This window comes from Carassius auratus, chromosome 5 (genome assembly GCF_003368295.1).
Source record: "Carassius auratus strain Wakin chromosome 5, ASM336829v1, whole genome shotgun sequence".
In the NCBI taxonomy this organism is placed as follows: Eukaryota; Metazoa; Chordata; class Actinopteri; order Cypriniformes; family Cyprinidae; genus Carassius; species Carassius auratus.
In genome coordinates this window covers 24,356,923-24,369,655 of record NC_039247.1, presented here as the reverse complement: position 1 = coordinate 24,369,655, position 12,733 = coordinate 24,356,923, and the positions used below count along the sequence as shown (strand labels likewise).

The 12,733-nt window shown below is 36.9% G+C and overlaps 1 protein-coding gene across 1 annotated transcript; it reads left to right on the top strand.

The window, feature by feature from the left end:
* The first annotated feature begins 7,238 nt into the window (after positions 1 to 7,238).
* Positions 7,239 to 12,489, top strand: LOC113069400 (LIM/homeobox protein Lhx1-like). The gene is made up of 5 exons (XM_026242484.1): positions 7,239 to 7,875; positions 9,458 to 9,681; positions 9,883 to 10,157; positions 11,194 to 11,359; positions 11,959 to 12,489. The coding sequence occupies exons 1-5, from the start codon at positions 7,706 to 7,708 to the stop codon at positions 12,330 to 12,332; spliced, it is 1,209 nt and encodes a 402-aa protein (XP_026098269.1). The 5' UTR covers positions 7,239 to 7,705; the 3' UTR covers positions 12,333 to 12,489.
* Positions 12,490 to 12,733: the final 244 nt, after the last annotated feature.

The following is a 12,733-nucleotide window of genomic DNA, read 5'->3' as shown; positions in this document are numbered from 1 at the left end:
TGACCAGAATTTACTATTATTTGTATTGATAAAAAAAAAAAATCTATTAGCACTATGCAGATACATAGGTTTAGTTCACTCTTTATAGGGAATATTACAATGTTCCCTATGTATATATACCTCACAATGTTTATGGGATTTATGGTCATACTGTTTTAGGTGGGAAAATATGATTTTCTTGGAAATTTAACAGTAGCCATTTCAAATAATATTATTTAAAAAGCATTAAAAAACATGTCTTTATTAATTTGTTTAATTGCTTGGTTTGTTGGTTGACACAAATGCCACTGTTCACTGAGAATGAGACCTCTACAGGAGAGGATCCACTATAACTCTCCTGAAGACCTTGATTAGATTGTGCAGGTGCATTTGATCAGGGATGGAGCTAAACTCTGCAGGAAAGTGGATCTCGAGAGCCAGAGCTGAGAACCTCTGCTCTACAGAAATCATACATAAGTTCAATGACTCTTAATCATGTGAACCTCTCATAGACAGATTGCACAAAGCTTAGACAATTACAGCAGAGTAAGGTCTTCTGACACTGCTCATGCAGGGTCCCAAGGAGTCACTGTATCAATTGTGGTGCTGTTATTGAGGTGTAATCGGGCATGAGAAAGGCCAGCTTGCTGAGGGTTGGGGGCTATTGTGAGGATCCCATCTGTGACTGCTGTTTGGAAAGGGGCGTACAGGCCTGGAGGTCCCTGGCACATGTCTGTGAATGGTGGATGTGAGAAGGGGCAATGCAGAAGCAGCTGATATGTCCGTATGTGTGGGGGGTTATCGAATAACCTGTCTGAATAAACTTTCACAATAAATATTTTGCATTTATCCTCCAGATTTTCTGAGAAAGTGTCACTTGTCACTGTCAACCAATGTTTATTATTAACTTAGAAGGCGCTTAAAATACATATTGATCTGTTCACAGATGTGTATGTGTTTTTTCCTCTACCAGCATAAAACTTCACATTGTCATATTGACATATAGTTGTCTTTGAGTGCACATTTAGCACCGTCTCCACACTGTGACCCATTTGAGAGCGAGAGTGATGGTTAATTGATCCCACAGCTTTCTCTGCCGGGGTCAGTGAGGTCAGGCTGCTGGAGATGATAAGCTGAGATGGTACAGGGCTATCACTGCTCTGGAGGCAAGACCCCTCCATAAATTAAGCTGATTACTGCCACTGCTGGTCCGGTTTGCAGGGAAAACTAGCAAACCGCCAACAGCCAGGCCAGGGTACAATAGACTTCTATACTGTAGTATATGCATGTTTGGCTGAAGTGTGGTTCACACAGTCACACAGTGCAGTCACAGAGTAGAGTAACAATACATCACAGCCTAAAGTGGCTATAATAAACTATAGGCTATAATAAACAAAACAAAAAAAAAAACTTTCATGAACATAGGTAAATGTGTTGCTTGTGGTTTCTTTCCAATTAACCGAAATGTACGAGCAATTTCTGAGTGAAAATGATTTCTACACTTTTTTTAACCTAAATTACAAAGAAACGGCAAGCAATGCACTGAATTTAGCATGAACATGAACATAACATTTTGCAGTGTATTCAGACTTAAGTAACAATTAAAAATGTATATATGTATTTGCATTATAAAATAAATAATTAAAACATTTATTTACTCTCATTTATTAAGGTATGACTTTACAACGAGTCAGTATGACTGATAAGTACTGAACAAGCTGCCACTGCTCTGTGAAAAACTGTACCAAACAGTGTGTGAATGTTTAGATGATATTTGCAAATCTCAACCTTTTGGGACACCTCTCAACATCCCATCACACATTCACACACAGAACACAATAACTGGCAAGATTTGCACAAAGCATAAGGGTAAACAACTCAGACAGTCTTCACTCCCTCTACTTGACACAAGCATGACCTGTGTGTGTGTGTGTGTGTGTGTGTGTGTGTGTGTGTGTGTCTAGCCCCTCCTCATCGCAGTCTGTCTATGTGTCCTTCTCTGTGCCAACTGCTCGCAGTCAGGGCTGTCCTCCAGGGCTGGGGTGCATCCTCAGGTCACCTGGTCAATTAAATTCAAATTGGGGATAAATGATTTGCAAATTATGTTTAAATAAGTAAGTAGAAGAAATTGACTTCGAATCGGCTTTGAAGGGAAAGAAGATGCAGAATTTCACAAACAAACCCTTACATGGAAACAAGGCACCAAATTTTATTTTAGATAAATATCGTACAATGAAAATACACTTCTGACATATGTTTATATGCAATCCATCCTGTCTATATTTTAATATTGTTTAACTATGGGTATCACTATTACTCATATCAATTGTTTCCTTTAAAATATATCTATATATATTTTTTGCTTTTACTTTTTTAAAGTGTTTATGTCTGGCGAGCAGTTAAAGAGGCAATAATGTCCTATTGAAAAATAAAAGCCATTTTTGGAACATAGTATCATATAGATTTAAAGGTATTTAATGCGGGCCATTATTTAATCACCTAGCAAGCACCTACAACACACACACAAAAAAGCCACATTTCCTCCAGAAAATGTAAATAAATTCTTTCAACAAAATTTCCCTTGTCTGTTCATTTTGTCTCTGTTTTTATTTATGAGTTTGTATGTGTGTGTGTGAGAGAGAGAGAGTAAAAGGCATGCAACAGTTCTTGTCCCTGAGGGCTTGCTCCATTCTGTTCTTTAACTTGACAAAATAGCCTTTTAATTTTGCTGAACGTCAGGGGTGTCTGCGGCTCTCCCTGCATCAATCTCCATCATCAGCAGGCTCCGGGCACTGAGTCCCCAGGGTCCTCTCACTGCCAGAAGACCACTGTCTCACCCCCTCTGGGCTCACGGCAAAAGAGAGCTGCTGAGACTGTCTCTTCCTCTGTACAGCCAGGAATAGAGTTCACCAGCTTTCTCTGCTTTGAGATTGTAAATTCAAAAAGTGCAAGTTCATGCCTGTCAAATTAAGCAAGCAAAACAGACGTTCGTCACCGTGCGTAAATTTTAACTGCTTTCTGTTTTCAAACAAATTACAAATTTTCACATTAAATTTAACTTTCAAATCAATATATTTGAATGGATGCCTTTGGGTTTGAGTTCTTCTAGCACTTCTGATTGAATATCGTTTGATTTACAGGAAATGTCACCGGTGTGGGCCGGCCCGATGCCAGTGATGGACATCACTGAGTGAGACAAATCCATGATATCAATTGGCTGGCTGAATGAGAGCCAATAAGGATTAGAGTGCAATCATACACTATTGTTGATATTCATACCTTTGCGTCTAGCATGTCAGCCAAGGTAAGCGAAGTAGTTTACATCAGAGTTTAGACAGAAAAGCATGACAAACTCTTCAATCAGCCATCTGTCAGGAATCAGGACTCACTGTGTAGTTTCATCATGCATCTGAAACACATACTCTTGTAGAATCTAGTGGTCATGATGGTAAGTGGGGGGAGTGCAGGGGGGTTTCTCCTGAAGTCCACGATAATCTCCACTGTTTTGAGTGTGTTAAGCTCCAGGTTGTTGAGAGTGCACCAGACAGCCAGCTCTTTAACCTCCTGTCTGTAAGCAGACTCGTCACCGTCCTGAATGAGGCCAATGAGTGTGGTGTCATCTGCAAACTTTAGGAGCTTGACAGAGGGGTCCTTAGACGTGCAATCATTAGTGTACAGGGAGAAGAGCAGTGGGGAGAGAACGCAGCCCTGGGGAGCTCCGGTGCTGATTGTACGGGTGCTGGATGTGTATTTTCCCAGCCTCACTAGCCGCTGCCTGTATATATATATATATAATTGTTAACTGAAATTAATTATTAAAAACTTATATATATATATAGAGAGAGAGAGAGAGAGAGAGAGAGAGAGAGAGAGAAAGAGAGAGAGAGAGATTCGTAATCAGAATAAAGAATAAAAATGACAAAATGAAATTACACTTTAACTAAAGTTTAATTGAAAACAGAAATACTAAAATAAAATTCATATTCTAAATATTAACAAAAACTATGATAGTATATAAATGAAATGGGTTGTGTTTTTAATAAACTTGGAAATAGCATTAGCACATATCATTTCTTCAACATTCTTGTTAATTTTCAATAAATTACTAAAGACTATGCTATATTATGAACATATTCATAGTCTAGACCATTGTTAGACACAAATCAGTTTTGCATGTTCTGCATTGCAAGATTGAAAAACATTAAGGACACCACATCTCCAAGAATATCTAGACTATCTAAATTAGTATTTGTTTTGTGTGAATACTAATTATTTTTTTTTTTAAGAAAAAGTATGAATGAACCCTGAACTTAAAACAGTTTACAACAAACACGCACAGTAACTGGTGAACTACTTCTGTATTTTAGCACAACTGACCTATGAGCATCCAGGACTGAAACAAATCTAATTGCATAATTTGTGACATATCATACAGACATAAGCCCCACCCAGCTCCAGTTCAATGACATCTACAGAGGGACAATTTGCATAAATAACACAAAGTAAACCTGCTCTCCTCTACACCCAAACTGCTCTGACCTCAAGCTCCCTCTTGATAAATGGTTGCCATGGGGATCTCCCTCCATCCCACTGAGCACATTCTACAGTCTCACTGTTAGAACTACACTAAATGAACAAGTATGTAGACATCCCTTCATAACAGCTTTGGAAATGAACCAATTCATAATGTTTAGTTGTGAAATGAGAAATGGGCTTAAGATTCGACATATTTATGTTCCCCCAGAACAGATAAAGAGTACAAATGCACACAGTCAGAAAACACATTCATTCACAACCACCTGTATTTGGTTAAATCTGTGCTAAGTGGTTTCATTTGCCAAATCAAAATCAATTATGTTTTTCGGCAAATTACGTGAATCATTCATCTTGTTGAACTCAATTAGCAGTAATTAACACGTGCTAATGAGATGAAGTGGAATCCAAAACAAACAGTGGGAGCTGAATACAGAGGGGTAGGGTTCACTACAAAGGTCTCCGCAGACCAGACTAAAGGACTCAAAAAATATCATTTATGCAGGATGTAAATAAATCTGACTCATGCAAATCATTCACATCAAGCTGAAGAAATGGCAAATAAACAAGATGTGGAAGCATTTTGAGAGTGACCCTGTAACTCAGCATGTACCCATTCGAGCACTAAAGACATTAAGCTTTACTATCAGTTGTATTCTTTCAAGTTGACTGCACAGGTAGACCACAATTCTATATTGACTATATTTTTCATCTGCTTGGCATCTATTCAGGCATAAAAGTGCAGGTCAGTCACTGGTGAGATATCACTTTCCCGGTGAGAATAAAGTCTGGTCCTCTTTCACCTTTAGAGGCTATAAAATAAAAGCTGTACTTAAGTGGCTCTGTGTAGCTTTCCATTTGGCTTGTGCAATAAAAAGTGAAACCGACCTTTTACAGGACATTGATCTCCTGCAGTACTCTCAAAATAGTTTTATTAAATAATAATAAAGATTTCTAATGGTTATATTATATGCAATTCATGTGGTTTATCAAAGAATGCATTTATTGTCTCATTTCCTTTTTTTTAAATTCATGAATTAATTAAGTTGTTTATCTATATATTTGCATCTATGGTTCCATGAGGGAACCTGTAACACCCATGGAACCTTTCCATTACACAAAATGAGTGAAACAATGTTCTTTGGATTGGTATATTTTCTTTACACTATATACACTGTAAAAATTACTTTACCAGTAAAAACTTTTAATGGTAAAAACTGTGAAAATGCTACAGTACAAACCTGTTAAATGGTTAATGGTAATTTCCTGTAAACTTTACAGAGAAAAACCATAAACTTAGGTTTCCAGAATTCTCTGAGTTGCATTTCAAATTTGGTTTGAATTTGATGTTTTTTCTTTGAAATAACGGTTTCTTATTATTTTTTTTCTAATCTGTTATGTTTATTAGGGTTGTATGTTACATATAATGTTGTTAAATTAATGTTTATTGCATATTTCAGTTTAATGAGTCTCACCATGATGGTATTTAGTGTCTGTGTGAATGAATATATATATATATATATATATATATATATATATATATATATTCAGCACAAACGATTTACAAAATTTCAAGTCAAAGAAACCCTAAACTGATGATTCTAAATAGCATATCATCCATTAAGAGAGGGAACATTAAGTTCCACTGGGTTCTTTACAGCACCAAGACATTTCTGGTTTTCCAAGAAAATTAGAAAAGAGCAAGCCCCATTTGGAACCTTCATTTTTATGGAAGGTATAGTGTTTTGACAGACTTAGACGTTCATGAATGAATATGTTTTTCAAACTTTTTCTGTTAGATCAGCTATTTCGTAAACCACGCACATATGCTTTGATAAAACAGTAAAGTCGTAAGAACACATTTTCTTATTGCTTTGTTGAGAATCAGATCCCACGGCTAATGATATCTATAGCATCCAGGCATGAAGCTCGTCCGCTGTCTGTTATAGGCTATCTCTCCCTGCAGCTCCTCTGATGGCTCCCGCGCGCTGATAATATCTCCCAGAAGCCGGAGACTTTCTATTATAATCATTAGTGATCCTTGGCCTCTCACCCGTACTGAAGAACAATCGCAGAGGAACATTAATCTGAGCTGGAAACTGCCGTGTCCCTCTTTTCCCACATGGCTTTCCAAGTCGTGTGATTTTTTATTTTTTATTTTTATTGTGCATAGTTTCTGGATCACTATGGATGAACTCACACACCCGTTTAACTAAAATATATCAAACAGCCTCGATTAATGACATATAGAATTTAGCACTGGAAGTAGCTGACAAAACAAAATTGCAGAGTTGTATAAAATGTTTAATAGCATATGATATATAAATAGGCCTATATCTGATAGAATCATTTTGCCTTCCAATATAACAGCAATTTAAAAGCATGGTTTATTTATTAGTATTAATGAATTATTTTATTATTATTTTGTAGTAAATATAAAAACATCTAACAAATAGCCTGTATTATGATTATTATTATTATTATTATTATTATTATTATTATTATATAATCTTTTAGCAATAAAGTAAAATAGCCTACGTTTTCCTCCACTGCATTAAAATTCAGGTTTGTTTTGAAAACAAAGTCCAAATGGACTGTAGACCGCAGACATTGAAAGGGAAAGTGTTTTCACCTAAATTACTGTGATCTGATTGGTTCTGTTCCAGCATGACGTCACATCGCAGGGAATAAGGTCTCTTGGCAGCATCCAAACCCAGGCCAGCGACTGAAGCAGAGCGAGATGCAACTGGAAATTACACACAAATGATCAGGGATATTATGTGGCATGCTTTGACTTGACCTTCTTGTACAACGAATGAAACGCCTTTAGGAAAGTTATTGTTTCTGTTCAAGCGTTGGGAGCACTGAAGATTCCGCGCACTGGATCGATTTAAACAGAGAATAAGTAACCATTCATCCCATGTGAGATTGAACTTACACTTCAGCTAAAGTTCTGATTCATCTTAATGATAAAGCATCAACTTATGTTTAATCGTCTAAAGAGGAGCTGACACTTGTCGGATTCTGTGCTGTATCTTTAGGCAAATCTTGGGATGCTGTATTGTATTATATGCATGCCATACTTTTTTTTTTTACTTGGATCAAGGACCACGTAGTGTTCTCTAACGTTTGGCAAGCAGATTTTTGCCACTCACCAAGGACAAGCAAAACCTAGTGACTGGAGTCACAAAAAATGGTCCACTGTGCGGGATGCGAGAGGCCTATTCAGGACAGATTTCTGCTCAGCGTCTTGGATAGAGCCTGGCACGCTAAATGCGTGCAATGTTGTGACTGTAAATGCAATTTAACTGATAGATGCTTTTCAAGAGAAGGACGACTATACTGCAAAAAGGACTTTTTCAGGTGAGCATTTGAATCGAAGAAAGCATCAAAGTACATTTCGGATCTTGGAATGCGGCTAATGATCATTCAGTAGGCTATTGAAAAGTCTTGAACTAGATTTGTTTTTTTCTCATAAAAATAATATATATATATATATATATATATATATATATATATATAGGCTATATTAAAATGTAAACCCTAGCTTATATCATACATAAAAAACAGCATAGATAATAAATACGCACTAAAATAAAATAAAATTCGATATGGTGCGCATTACATTTACAACCTCCCGAATACTAACTTGTTACGGGACAGACTCAAACAGTTCTCTTTGTTTACAAGGTATGAGTGTCAGTCAGGCAGAGGAGGAGATGTAGGCTACAGCAGCACCTGACGGATGTGTGCCCTGCCTCCCCTCAATCTCACACGCGTTTGTTTGCAAAAGCTCGAGCAAAGATGCGATAAGTGGATTTGAATAATGAATGAGCTCGAGAGGCAAGCCACGGACATCTAGTGAGCACGCATTTGATAAGCGTTTCAGTGAACTGCATTCACATGCACGCGCAGAGACAAAACTATGTATATTGTCGCTTGTGACGTTTGGAAGAGGATATTCTCTTAATACATTCTGTCAAAGCAATGTCGAACATATCAGCAACTCTATGCTGAAAGAATTAAAGAGAATAATTCTGTAGTTCATGAATCTTTGTGGTAGGAAAAAGCATGCTAGTATAAAAAGTAAGAATTTTGACAGGCTACAAGGCATGCTATTTGTTTAAATAATAATAATATAAATAACTATGTGTAATTTGTCTATACAACATGTTTATAAAATGTTTCAGATGTATAAACTATTTTGCAAATGACAAATAGTATTTTTTATATTTAACATATCAATATACAGCAAAATATTGTTCAAGTAATTAATAAAGAGTCCTCTATAATTTATGATTAAAAAATCGTTCTCAGAATTCCCTGCACGAATCATTACATTTGTTTCGATCTTTATTTTAAACAGATTACTCTTATTTGTGTTATCAACTTTGTGCCTCGGATTGTTTTGCATTGCATGTTTTGTTGTTAATTTTTTCTTGCAATATTTAAGTGTCGCGTGTTACCCTTTTCCCTTATAGCCAATTACTGTGCTGCTCTGTCTTTATTATTTACCTGTTAGAGAGGCCAATTTGATAAACTAATAACCATAATTATGTATTCCGTTGTACCCATGTGTAGGCTATACATTTTGCAGTAGGCCTATAGTCTATATACAGTCTATATCTATATATGTATTTTTATGGCAGCTTTTTTAAACTGTAAATTTAAGTCCACAACTATTTATCACTGTAATAAACTTGTGACATTTGGAATTCAATAATACCTTTTGAAAATAAAATACATTTATGAAATAAAATAAATCTACTATATAAAACCTACTTTTCATGAAAAGACATATTGAATGAAACAGCTGCAGTGCAACAATCTTCCCTCAGAGACTATTTCAAAAACTGGTCTATTACAGTTACTTGTCTGTTTGTTTGTGATCTTTAACTACATGTAATTCGCTTATTTGACTTCATGTCTCTGTTATTCTCTGCAGACGTTATGGCACTAAATGCGGAGGCTGCGCGCAGGGAATCTCGCCCAGTGATCTAGTGCGGAAAGCGCGGAGCAAAGTCTTTCACTTGAACTGTTTCACCTGCATCATGTGCAATAAACAACTTTCCACCGGCGAAGAACTGTACATTCTAGATGAACATCAGTTTGTCTGCAAGGAGGATTACATAAATAACAGCATAGGAAAAGACACAAACCTTGCGTCAAGTAAGTCATTTTGGGCATTGTATAGCCTAATAATTATATCTAAATTTGCACGATTTTTTTTTTTTTTCACGTGGTGAAATTTATTTTTTCTGTAATATTGTTATTGTAATATCACGTTGTCTTCGAATGTGTTGCACATGTTGAAAGAATAGTTTGATATTATAGTGGCATGACTAAACGTTTTATCTGTGTTGTTTATAGTTTCTACGTGCAGTGACCCGAGCTTATCTCCAGAATCTCAAGACCCACAGGACGATTATAAAGACTCTGAGACCGGACACATGTCGGACAAGGAGGTCTGCAACAACGAAAACGACGAGCAGAGTCTGGGTGGCAAGCGTCGCGGGCCGCGCACTACGATCAAAGCCAAGCAGCTGGAGACTCTGAAAGCTGCCTTCAGCGCGACCCCTAAACCTACCAGACACACACGAGAGCAGCTGGCGCAGGAGACAGGCCTTAATATGAGAGTCATTCAGGCAAGTATGAAAACATGGGGAAATATATTAAAGAAGCCTATTATAAAGCGAGTCACTGGCGCTTCGCCTCATTGTCAAACAACTGCTTATTAAAGCTATTTTACTTGATGTTGTCTTTGTAATCGATCATGTATAACGTTATGTGGTATTTTAATAAAACTAGTTAATTTAGACGTTAGCGCATGATAAAACATTTGACGTGCGACCTTAAGTTTCCAACAGTTTTTATTAAACCACGGCCAGCGCAATAGGCTTTTATAAAAAACAGCCACTTTTAATAAACAGAAGCTTAAATATAAGTAGCCCAATATGTAGAATATACGGCAACCTCTTCAAGTGCATTACCTTAAACTGTACGTCTTTTTACGGTTTCCACGCAACTTGGCGCACAGAATGCATCTTATGTGTGGTCACGTGTGAATGGCTATTTCCACTACTCATCCAATCAGATTTCTGAGCCGAAACTATTCGTTTAATGCCAGTATTTACTAATGGCGTAGGCTATGAAAATCTTTTTTTTTTTTTTTTTTTTTTTTTGGAACAACCTGAGAGTAGCCTACATTAATTAATAACTGCATTGTGTATAATTGTGTAGAGTCCACTTGATTGGATAAAAGGCTTGATACAAATATGTGCACTGAAATTGTCTGAAATATTTACAAAAAGACCCAATGACATAATAATAGCATAGGCCTAGGTACTGCTGGTTTGTCTTTCGGCAGTAACACCCGTGGTCATAACGAATGGGATTTTAAGTAGCCTACATGGAGAGAATTATGTGGCACAGTGGCAAGAATACGTGATTTTGGCAATAGGCTAAATAACCGCGTTGAGTTAAATGTGTAAAAAAATATATAGGCCTATATAATAATAATAATAATAATAATAATAATAATAATAATAATAATAATAATAATAATAAAATCATCTAGAACCGTGGTCAGTTCTTAGGTTTAGGTTTGCTCTAAATAATATTTTAGTGATTAATAAACTAGAAATGAATGTCCTATCTCGTTGTGTATTTTCTGCTGTGCAGGTGTGGTTTCAGAATCGGCGCTCTAAAGAGAGGCGCATGAAGCAGCTGAGCGCGCTGGGCGCCAGGAGACACGTGTTCTTCCGCGGTCCGAGGAGAATGAGAGCCCTGGGCGATCGCCTGGAACCTGGAGAGCTCATGGCCAACGGCCTTCTCTCTTTTTATGGCGGTCAGTTCATCATCAATATTAATCAGAATAAAAAATGCATCATAACTGAATGCTATACTAAATATAGGCTATTTTAATTACATATAACCACAATAAATATATATGATCAGCCTTAAATCTTAATAATTATTTTATACATTTGAATACGTGTTATGCACTTTTTTTTTGTAAACATGTAAATGTATATGTTTGCAAGTATGTATTGCACAAAAGTATGTGCAATAAGTATGTGTTGCACAAAATACATGTATAAAAGTCTATTAATGTTAATGTTTCTATTAATGTTTCCATGTTTACAAAATACAAAAATAAGTAAGCAAGTACGCTTACGTGTGGAACAAAATACATAAAGAATATTTAATGTTTTAAATATGAAAATGCATAAAAATATTGAGCAGCCCTGTACTGACATTCAATGATTCGTTTTCACCCGTACAGCCCTACACAGTCAATTACATCAACAGTGAACTACTATCAGTTACATCAACACTGAAGTGATTTCTCTTGGCAAATTGGGAGATACTGCATTTTACTTATGTGTGGAAGTGTAATAGGAAATCTTGAATACATTTCATGACCACTCTCATTTTATTTTACAGCCTATCAAGGTGAATACTATGGCCCGGGGTCAAACTACGACTACTTCCCGCAAGGTCCACCATGCTCCCAAGCCCTGACTCCAGGTGATCTAGGATTCATGCCCTCCTCTGGGCCAGCTGGAACCCCTCTAGGGAGCATGGAGCACCATCACAGAGCACACCACCCCTCCAATGAGACACAATGCTACAGTGAGATGATATCACATCACCCAGGGGACTCGCCCAGCCCAGACCCCAGCGCACCCGCCTCAAACCACAGTATCTCCACTGACACGTGTGACTCCACTCCACCCTTCACATCCCTGAACTCTCTCAGTGGCAATGGATACAGCAATCAGCTGTCCTCAGAGATGAACGAGGTCACAGTTTGGTAGCAAACAACAGACTAATCAGGACACAAAGATATGGATATGAACTGTTCATGTGTGATTTTATAGCAGCAATATTTATATTGAGTTAATTTATTGACATAATTGGCTATTTATTTGTTCATTTGTTTAGCTATTTATTTAATGTATTTATCTATTTAAGAAGCATTTGTGTCTTTTGAAAGTGTAATGTCAAATATGGGTCGGCAGACCATATAGCTGTGCTATAGACAACGGGGGAATGAGAATTGAAACAGAATGTTTATATTTACAACACCTGGTGTGTCTATTCATATATGTGTATCATAATCTGATGACTCAGATCTCTTTGCCTTTCAAGGCTTTGCCATAATGACACTTCTGAAATCTCACACCAAAGTCTTTCTCTGCTCTCCATTTGGTGGAGT

Coding starts and splice junctions, on each gene's coding strand:
- LOC113069400 (XM_026242484.1), top strand. CDS start 7,706: ATGGTCCACTGTGCGGGATGCGAGAGGCCTATTCAGGACAGATTTCTG. Junction 9,682..9,882: donor AGACACAAACCTTGCGTCAA/GTAAGTCATTTT, acceptor TGTTGTTTATAG/TTTCTACGTGCAGTGACCCG. Junction 10,158..11,193: donor TTAATATGAGAGTCATTCAG/GCAAGTATGAAA, acceptor TCTGCTGTGCAG/GTGTGGTTTCAGAATCGGCG.